General features: G+C 44.8%; 1 protein-coding gene across 4 annotated transcripts in view; it reads left to right on the top strand.

Annotated features, from left to right (window-relative positions):
• Positions 1 to 2870: 2870 nt before the first annotated feature.
• The window catches only part of LOC119321987 (E3 SUMO-protein ligase SIZ1-like), a 15345-nt gene continuing 7565 nt past the window's right edge, over positions 2871 to 10650 (top strand). For 2 of the 4 annotated variants that reach the window (XM_037595489.1, XM_037595494.1), the window contains exons 1-8: positions 2871 to 3179; positions 4368 to 4448; positions 4972 to 5014; positions 5344 to 5422; positions 5527 to 5692; positions 5833 to 5966; positions 6863 to 6931; positions 9722 to 9809. In XM_037595489.1, coding sequence (XP_037451386.1) covers positions 3153 to 3179; positions 4368 to 4448; positions 4972 to 5014; positions 5344 to 5422; positions 5527 to 5692; positions 5833 to 5966; positions 6863 to 6931; positions 9722 to 9809 — 687 coding nt within the window. In that variant the 5' untranslated portion in view covers positions 2871 to 3152. Of the gene's footprint in view, positions 3180 to 4367; positions 4449 to 4545; positions 4614 to 4971; positions 5015 to 5343; positions 5423 to 5526; positions 5693 to 5832; positions 5967 to 6862; positions 6932 to 9721; positions 9810 to 10650 lie in introns of those variants that run through there. The other 2 variants (XM_037595503.1, XM_037595513.1) reach the window with 2 other exon arrangements.

The raw sequence follows: 10650 nt of genomic DNA on the forward strand, positions 1-10650 counted from the left end.
AGTAAACCCAAGAGTCAAAGTCCTCATTTTTCACAATCTTAGGAGGAGGGCCGGCATGATTTAAATGAGTAGAGGGAATCGGTCCTCCATAAATTGGAGGTTCCATATGGGCAAAGATGCCGGTGCCATTTTTACCACTAGTAGAAGGACCCTTTTCACTATTAGCTTCCCCCTTGTCGGAGTTAGCATTCGTCACCTTGTTAGTGGGATCACCCACTTTCATCGGCGAGGTAGATAGTTTAAGTCCTTCTAAGAATTTATTAAACATGCTTTCAACCTCGTTCGTCATGGAGGTTTTCAGTGTGTACAAAGCCACATTGAATTCCTCACGAGAGACCGCGGTTCCCCCATCGGCCGTAGATGAGCTCGGATTCACACCGGAGTGCTCCTCCCCACTGTCTGCGATGTCAACCATACTCTTCGGACGACAAAGTCCTTAATAAAGAGATGAGGATCTGATACCAATTGAAAGGATCGATATAGTTGACTAGAGGGGGGGGGTGAATAGGCAACTAACAATTTTTAGCTTTTCTTTACCAATTTCAACTTTGCATCAAAGTAGGTTGTCTAGAAATGCAACTAGGTGAGCAACCTATATGATGAAATAACAACAAGCACAGGAGCAAGCAAGAGATGCAACACGAAGTAAGCTTGCACAAGTAAAGGTGGGAGATAACCAAAAGGGGAACCGATGGAGACGAGAATGTGTTACCAAAGTTCCTTCCTTTTAAGGGGAAGTACGTCTCTGTTAGAGCGGTGTGGAGGCACAATGCTCCCCAAGAAGCCACTAGGGCCACTATATTCTCCTCACGTCCTCACACAATACGAGATGCCGTGATTCCACTATTGGTGCCCTTGGAGGCGGCGACCAAACCTTTACAAACAAGGTTGGGGCAATCTCCACAACTGAATTGGAGGCTCCCAACGACACCATGAAGCTTCACCATAATGGACTATGGCTCCGAGGTGAGCTCAACCGTCTAGGGTGCTCAAACACCCAAGAGTAACAAGATCCGCTAGGGATTAGGGGGGGGGAATCAAATTTCTCTGGGTGGAAGTGTAGATCGGGGCCTTCTCAACTGATCCCGAGCAAATCAATAAGTTTGATTGGCTAGGGAGAGAGATCGGGCGAAAATGAAGCTTGGAGCAACAATGGAGCTTGGGGGAGGAAGAGGTAAGTCAACTTTGGGGAAGAATACCTCCTTTTATAGTGGGGGGACAATCCAACCGTTACCCCCAAAACAGCTCCGCAGAGGGCGGTACTACCGCAGGGGGCAGCGGTACTACCACTGGGCCCAGAGGTACTACCACTCCCCCTTGCGATACTGCCATGCAATTTGGGAGGGCAAGAAAGTGAGCAGGACTTGGACCCCGTGCGGTACTGCCGCGGTGGTAGGGCGGTACTACCGCTTCTACTGTCGCGGCTTAGTGCCGCACTATCCGACATGAGAGGCGACCCCCTCGAATCGAGGCGGTAGGAGTCCGGCACCGCAGCGGTACTACGGCTGAGGACCCCCAGGCGGTACTACCGCTGCGTAGCGGTACTATCGCATGTGGCTCTTGAGCGGTACTACCGCTGGGACCAAACCAAGCTCAAAGGAAGGAGAAGAAAGCTCCATCGAAGCGGGAAGGCTCAGGGGGTGCAAAGAGGATGTATATGTGTTGATTCCACCCTAGCTTTATCAAAGCGGATCCCCTCTTGATAGTACGGTGACTCCTACGAAACCACCGACGGAGCTACTTGTATTGCTGCAGGGGCCATGGCCCCCCTAGCCTATGGATTTTTTGTGAAGGAACTCATTTTTGGGTGCTACAAATTGAGAGAAATATAGTTTTTGGCCCCTCCAGAAAATTATATTTCACCATTTGCCCCCTCAACCATTCCTCGCTAGCTCCGCCACTGTACGAAACATGTCCACCAAAACATAAACGAAAGAGCTACACCGTCTTTGATTAGAACTCCGAGGGGAAGGAATCGTCTCGTGCCAAAGGATAAATCTCTGAAATGCTCAAAGTATATGATTAGTCCGCAAACGTGTTGTCATCAATCACCAAAACTACATAGAGAGAGATATGCCTTAACACCGGATGTATGTGACACGGTTGGATGTCGTCCTTCCACATCCGTATCCGTGACTGTTTTTTCTGTCAACGAACGGATGCGAAAGAAAATTTGCAGGTTGAAATTAGAGATGTCCTAACGAACAATATGTGCGTCAAATAGATTTAAATGCGTGTGGGCATTTTGAACGTGGACCGGGTGGCCCTCTACCTCATCAAAATGATTATTATTTTCGGAAAAACTTTCAATCTATTCATCTTCAATCATGGCAGTACAACGAATACCAGAAATAAAAATTACATCTAGATTCGTAGACCACCTAGCGACGACTACAAGCACCGAAGCGATCCGAAGGCGCGCCGCCGTCATCGCCCCTTCATCGCCGGAGCCGGGTACAACTTGTTATAGTAGACAGTCGGGAAGTCGTCGTACTGTAATTTTTTAACAATACTACCACTAGGTCCACAACGCGCCCAGCAATTCATTAGCAAGGACTTGGAGACTCCGGGAGTCAAGTGGGTACCATGCTTGTGTGAACGTAGCAGCGAAACGCGGACGGGGTGAGAAAGAGAGGGTGGGCTGGCGAGGCGGACGACGACGACCAACCCCCCGCACCCGCCCGCGCGCGGACCGGACCCGTACGGCCGTTGGAGTAAACCGGATTTGATAGCGGCCGATACGTCCGCCGCGGTGGCCGAGTAGGAGAGAGAAAACCAGCGCCCTCGTCGACGGGCTAGCCCACACGCACGCGACGCAGCCCCCCAGGGGGAGGAGAGAGAAAGAGAGAGAGAAAACCAGCACCACGTCGGTACAAAACGAGGCCAGAGAGAGAGAGAGGGGCGAAGAAGCAGAGGCGGGGGAGAGAGAGAAGAGAAGAGACGAGGAAAGTGTTGGCGGTGTGCTCGCGCCATTCCCATCCCCTCCCCGCCCCCCGGTCCAGCCGGATCTCGCCGCCGTCGGCGCCGGCTCCCCCTGGGCGGCGCCGCAGCCGCGCCCCCGCCCATGGTCGTTGCGCCCGCGTGGGGGACTCGGAGCGCGTGAGTAGGCAGGCGCCACGTGCCACGGGGCGCGTGTACACTCGGCGGCGGCCATGGCGGACCTGGCTTCCACCTGCAAGGTAGGCACACAACCGCCCAGCCCGCCCCGCTGCCAATTCGCCCCGATCTCCCCCGATTTCGCCAGGAATTCGATGCGCTCGGGGGAATTCGAGCCCGTGCCCCCCTCCTCCTCAATCGCTTTGACTACCTCTTAGACGGGACGACTGCGTTTGCTGCTGGTGGTAGCGATTGATGCGTCTGGTTTTGGTGTCTGGACGACTGCCGGTACTTCGGAGTCTGGTTTTGGTGTTAATAAGGAGGCAGTGGATTAGTCGGCGTCAGTAGCATCGAGTGGCGGGCGGCCATTCCTGCTGCCTGGGGTTGTCACGGGCGGGTGGGGGTTGAAGCTGAAGGCCGCTGCTGCGTGCCGATGCTCTGGCTGGATGTTGTCGCAGGAGGGGGGTCAAGTTGAAGATTGCTGCTGCGCGCCAATGCTTCATATGGCATGTTTCTGTAATAATTTAGCTCCGTGTGTGTGTCTTGATGCCGTGTTGTTTCAGACGTCGAGTGGTTCTACATTTTTCTCTATGCATTAATAAAGTGCCTGCGGTATAAATGGAAGTATCTACCGATGAATTCAGCAGAGCCTTTAGCGTGTGCTTTTACTTGTTTGTACTCGCTTGACTCGTCACACATGGGTTGGTCCAGTGTCCACAGTCATATAGGAGTAAGTTTTCAGGAGTCCTTCGTGTTGGCCTAGTCTTAAAGTTGGACTCTCTTAACTGTTGACATGGGAAAAATAGTTTGCTAGTTTGGATTAATGTATTTCATGACAATTGCATAAGTAGGATTAGTTGTACTAGTGGGTTGATATCTCAGTTTGGATCCATGACAATTACTTGAGCGAGATTAGCTGTACTATGCTCAAATCCACACACAATCATCCTCTCTGTTGAGTACTGAAACATGCTAGGCCTACAAAGAATCTACAATCGTTTTACTTAACTTTCCAAACTAATCCCCCCCCCTCGAATTCAACTGGGGTGGGCCCCTTCATCCCCCTATTACCAATCATAATCCTCCATGTCAGCTTGCCTGTAAATTTTTTAAGTAACCTTTTGTAGATGTAGCATTACTCGTACCGAAATGCCCCCCAAGATTGGTAGTTTGGCTTTAGTGTTTAGTCTGTATGCATGTCTTGCCAAAAATGAGTTGCTTGTGCCACTTTAGGCCACTTTAGCTTTGACCTTTTCCATTGTCCATCGCAGGATAAACTGGCATACTTTCGAATAAAGGAACTCAAAGATATCTTGCATCAGTTAGGCCTACCAAAGCAAGGAAAGAAGCAGGTTGGCAAATGTTCTTGCTCTCTTGACTATTTCCTGCACTTTGTTTCGCCATCTCTGTGAAGTTTGTTTTCAATTATACGAGGATCACATGGTGTAACTTCCTTTGCCGGGTGTTCATTATACTTCATAATACAGAATCTTGTAATTCCTAAGGGCACTTGACAGGTGAGACTGGGAGCATGTCCTCGTGAGCAGAACGATAATTGTAGGCATTAAAAAGACCCAAAACACATACAAATGTATATGCTGAAATATTTGATGCACACAATTTTATGTGAGAATATGTCCGTTTACTTTCCTGAAAAATATACACATATAGTTGCTACGTCACCCTTCATACATTGTATGTGTAGCAAAAATGGTATCACACGCATGCCTGAGAATTCCAAATTAAAAGCAGTTGATTCAAACTTTTCAAACCTCTCATAAGTACAGAATCCATACTCTGCAGAATATGTCCTTTGAATAATGCTATCAATTTTATATTTTCATTATCTAATTCAGTTTCCTCATCTGGTCACAGGATCTTATTGACAGGGTATTGGCACTGTTATCAGATGAGCAAGGTATGCATGTCTGTTGTTTGTATTTCCCTTATCTGTATCTTCATTGATTGCATTTCACACTTTCACGGGATAGCCTTACATTTTAAATTATGCTAAAGCCAAAGTTTCTTTTTCCACACTGATGTTCATCTTAACCCCCCTTTCTTAGTTTCCATTTTGGTATTTGATTGCCAATTCTGTTGTTCGATCAGTAGACTGGCTAGTTAACTACTCCTATTTGATGTTCTTATCTTTGTCTCGATGGCATACATTTCTTCATCTCAAATGTTGTAATGATTTATACTTTCCTGAACTACCTGCTAAGTTTTTGTTCTGTTATCCTGTTGCAGGTCAAAGGCATCATGGGTGGGGAAGAAAAAATTCTTTCACAAAGGAGGCAGTGGCAAAAATTGTCGATGATATATACAGGTTCAATTATATTGTTTTATCAAATTATCTCTGTAGCAGAGTAGTGCAGATACTTGAGATAAAATTATTGGTGCTTCTTTTTGAGGTATTTATGCTTTCATTAGCAGGAAAATGCAAATCCAATCTGCTCCCGATCTAGCCACTAGGTCCCACACTGGATCAGATTTATTCCGGCCTAAAGATGAAGTCAACGACTCCTTCCAGCCACAGCCAGTGACTAAGGTCCGCTGCATTTGTGATAGCAAGTTGCTAAACGATAATATGATCCAGGTATTGTAGTTGTTTTCCTCTCTTGTTTTTCCCTTGAAAAGATGACTATGACATGAAGCAAAGTTCTTATAGTTTGTCAACTTAATTCAGTTTTTGTGCTGCCATCCCTTTTTGAGAATTTTACTGTGCCTTTTCTGCAGTGTGAGGATGATCGATGCCATGTGTGGCAACATATGAGCTGTGTGCTCGTTCCAGATAAGCCCACTGAGGGTGTTGGCCCTGAAGTTCCACCCCACTTCTACTGTGAATTATGCCGACTAAGTCGGGCAGACCCGTATGTCTTGCTTCTCCTGCTTGCTCTTTGTTTTTTTAGCTCAGTTTTTATCTGATATACACTTGTTATTTTATAGTGCATTTATGTTTCTTAATCATTATGTTTGTCACTAGAATTTAACAATGAATTGTAACTGGAACTTTGAAAGTGATTAGCTCGCTCCAGATAGCAACTTCCATTCAATTTAATTTATTGAATTGGAATGCCTGTTGTGGTAAATAAATCTGATCACTTTCTTCTTTTGTGTCTGATCAACTATAAGTTAGTGTCCTGATACAAATGCTATTGAACCTGCCATTTCATTCCTCTGGAGAATGGAGTACTTTTGGGAATGAAGTTATTCATGCATCAGGCCGTCTATATCTTTTCATTTATTATTTGAACTGCTATGCCCATTCTATAACTGGTTAAGTTAAGGGTTCCTATAATGTTTCCGTAAGTGTTGATTGGCTAAGTTCATGTTGTGCTTACTGAACACCAACCTATTGCTGCTGGGCTTTATGTACAGGGTGGTTTATTTCTTGTTAGCATGAAGTTCAAATGAGGTTTTGGCACAATTCAAGTTACTTATTTTACACCCCAGGTTGTTTTGCACAAGTGCATATTTGTGCTTTTACAAATAAATAAATAAATCAGAATCTCAAATGAGTTGTCCCCTGAAGGAGTAGCAAACTTTGTAAATGTAATTAGGGCATCCGAAGTCGGAATCTCTGAATAGCATTATAGAAGTTAACCTCCATATCATGCACTGTTTATGTTCAGTAGAAAGCATTTATTTAAGCTGAAGTCGGAATCTTGAATGAGAAGCCTCCATATCATGCACTTCCCCTGCTTTTCTGTGTAGACTGGAAAGTGGAATTTTCACTTGCTGAAGTTTCAGACTTCAAAATTTGCAGGTTTTGGGTCACTACAGGGAATCCATTACCCCCTCTGAAATTCATGTCATCTGGTGTTGCAAATGATGGGTGAGTATAAGATGAAACCTTGTTACCAGTCACCAGTATGTATACCATTATACATGATGTTTCCCTTCCCTCTTTCTGAGAGAAAACAATTGGAAAGAGCTAAAAAGCACGGATACGGAGACATAGACATGGAGATATGCATACAGGGACATGGGATACGGCATTTTCCAAGAACAGCCAATCGGGGATATGGCGAGCATATAGACAATTTTTTTAAAAAATATGCTATATAATAGAGTTAAAAAAAAAATTAACGAGAAACTGAGATGACATCAGAATACTGCGGTACTGCCACATTTGTTGTCTCCCTTTTCAAGTGTTCAGCGATTGAATTAAATTAATTGTTCCTCCAGACCTGTGTCATTGCGATTGCAACTTGCAAAATACATCAAAAGCTAGTATTAGAGACTGAAGAGGATGCAGGTGCAACTTTCTGAACATAAGCCCACACAGGATATTTCGGATCTACAAAACCAGGCTGCCCTTCACTCTCACCCATGTATGATAGGTTACAGGCGGTGGCGCTCCTAGATGCCATGCTACCTAACAGCAAGCAGCAACAACAATCAACACTGAGCAACAGCACGAAGCCAAGAACAGAGTGGGGAAGAGGAGAGTGGCTGGGCTTGGGGGGATGGCAGCATGGGGAAGCAAGAAGCATGAAGCACAAGAACAGCACGGGGAAGCAAGCAGCAGCAGCTCAACAGCAAAAAATCGAATCACAAAGAGATAAATAGGTTGAGGTTACCTGCTCGAGCGTGGTTGCCGTTGAGAGGAGCACTGCTGTGCTTGGGGGAAATGGCTGCGGTCGTGTCAAGGCGGTGGCAGTTGCAGCAGCGAGTCAACGCGGCGGCGGTGTGGTCGCTGGAGGCTGGAGCAGCTTGTCCCTTTTGTGGCGCTCGTGTGTGCGTACCTGCCTACCTGGCAACAATAGTTTCTATCGGGCCGTTACTAGACGCCCAAGTCCCACCACATCCACAGCGTATCCCTATTTATTTTAATTCGGAAAAGATGGGCTACATTCGGCTGTTTCTGCCTTCTCCATTCTTTGTTGGGAAATTCTCGCCATATTTGATTCTACTTTTAGGACGTAATGCATGGTAGGTTGTATTGCTTTGTTTATTTTCCCAGGGATGCCCGTTATGCTATTGTTACGTGGTGAAGTAGTAAGTAATACATGCTGGTTCATCCAACACACTTATATATATATATATATATATATTATATATATATATATTAGTGGGTTGCTCCAGTTGAAGGACAGGCCTAGCGCAGTGGTGAAGTACTCCCCACTTGTGCCAAGAGGTCCTGGGTTCGATGCAGCCTCCCTGCATTGCACTGCGAGGGGTAAGACTTGCCTTGTATAATCCCTCCCCAGACTCCACCTGGTGTGGGAGCTTCTAGCACTGGGTCTGTCCTTTTAGTCGGTTGCTCTAGTTCATAACCTTTTGACAGACATAAGACATTCCTCTTGAAGTCTTGTTATTAAACTTGAATGTACTCTCAGTTTGTTTGTTTCATAAGTTTAAAATGACAACTCATCTTTTCAAAGAAAAGGCTTAGTAAGCACGTAGCAGATATCTGTTCTGTTGATGTCAGAACTTAGTCTACATGTCTCTGAAAATACATTTAGGCCCCGTTTGTAACACGGTAGGGAAAATACGGAAATAGGAAAAACAATGGAATAGGAAAAGAAATCATGTGTTTGGAATGCCGGAATTGGTATATCACAGGAATCCTAATAGCTCAGTCAAACTACAGTCAGACACAGCACTTAAGCCCCACACATGTCATTGAATCTCTTGCCTAATAGAGAATAATTTTCTGGTACAACTACCGTGAAAGGTATAGCAAAATAACATCATGCAATCACCCTTTCTACACCACATGCTCTTTTCTTATCCCAACTTCATCTTCTCCATGCATGTTTCCTTCTTTTCTCTGCTAGTTTTTCTTGGTCACGCCTAGCTCCGGCCACTAGTTACCAGCTGCTCCTTACGGAAAAACATTGCCGCCAATGTGTTCTACATGTTGCGGGGATTCCATTTTTGTGCTTGCTTAAGCTTCTCCCCTGCCTCCCTGCCTGTTGATTTGCTTAGAGCTTTTCCTGTGTTTGCTGGTCATGGCGGGAGATCAAGCAGCTGCTGTAGCTGCAGTGCCTCAGTCTTATGCGACGAGAGGGAAAAAATGAGGTTGGACTGGGTTTTCAGAACCCTGTGAGATTCTTGTAGAAGTGAAGGAAATCGATTCCTATCCCCATTTTTTGTAAGATGATCCTGCATTCCAAACGCCAGGAAAGGAGCTTTTCCTGTGTGAATAGTGTTTCTACTGTTTTCCCATGTTCCAAACGGGGCCTTGTATGCGGTACAATGCTTCTTAAATGTTATTTTCTCTTGCAATGTTAATCTACTACTCCCTCCGTCCCAAAATAAGTGACTCAAAAATGACTCAACTTTGTATTAACTTCAGTACAAAGTTGACTCACTTTTGAGTCACTTATTTTGGGACGGAGGGAGTATATATTACTCAGGGTGGGTGATGGATAACTGCATAGTAGGGATGCAAGCGGGGCAGGCTAATGGACAATACCATAGTTCAGATATAGTATTTAATTTTAGACAAGTAATGAGCAAATTATGAGCTTATTGATGAGTTTCGCGGGATGAAACGGGATGTGGCTTGCGCCCCTACTGCATATTGATGTGCTTGCATTGTTTGGTTTCCGATTTTTGTGTTACTTGTGATATAAACTTGTCCTTATTGCATCCTCACATTGTCACTTATCTGTAGAACAAGTGTACTTCAAACCGTGGAGAAAACCTTCCAACTTTCTCGAGCCGATAGGGAAACAGTTCAGAGATCAGAATATGATCTCCAGGTATGCTCTCCTGAAAAGCTAATTTTTGCATTCCTGAGTTCTGAGTGAACTCGTCTTCACTCTGCGAGCGTAGTTTACAACTTGGTAAACACCTGTCATAGAGAAATTGGACAGTGACAACTTGATGTAGAATCTGGTACCTGAAGGTATGCACATATTGTGGTTGGAATAGATCTAGAATAGTTGGTGAAGACAAATGTCATAGCAGTACTTCAGTGACACTGCTTAATTCATATATTGCTTGATTAAAGAATGTCAAAAGCTAGTAGGTGTTGTATAGGACATATATTTGAATGCTATTACAACTCGCTGAGGACGTGCATCCACACCGAAGAGTTCTCTTAATTTTCTGGATTCATTCACTTTCTTTTGCTTTTTACATAGATATGTACCCAAGCATACATGGACCACTTGGGTTAAACTACACAAACTCAACCGGATAGAAACTAACCAAATCAATCCAATCTCTAGCAACCGGCAGCAACTACACCAAACAGTACTTTGAAGTACACTTGAAGCTACAGTAGACGTGCCATAGTTCTCAGTTTGATTTAATATACCATGTCTTTTGGGCAAAGGAAATTAATGTGACATGATACCGCTATACCTTTGTTATTGAAGGCTTTGTTGTTGTTGTTGATACCGCTATACCTTTACATACCCGAATTCTGAAAGTCTTCCTCGTTTTAAGATACTGCTATGTTACAACCCCATGACTAATCTGGAAGAAATGAGTATATGTCTAGGTTTTAAGGCATCTGGATTCTATCATCGAATTTACACTCACAGGAATAGTATATTATCCCATGTATTTGTTATTGAATCATGAAAGTTATTTTCT

This window comes from Triticum dicoccoides, chromosome 1B, assembly GCF_002162155.2.
Source record: "Triticum dicoccoides isolate Atlit2015 ecotype Zavitan chromosome 1B, WEW_v2.0, whole genome shotgun sequence".
Classification (NCBI taxonomy): domain Eukaryota; kingdom Viridiplantae; phylum Streptophyta; class Magnoliopsida; order Poales; family Poaceae; genus Triticum; species Triticum dicoccoides.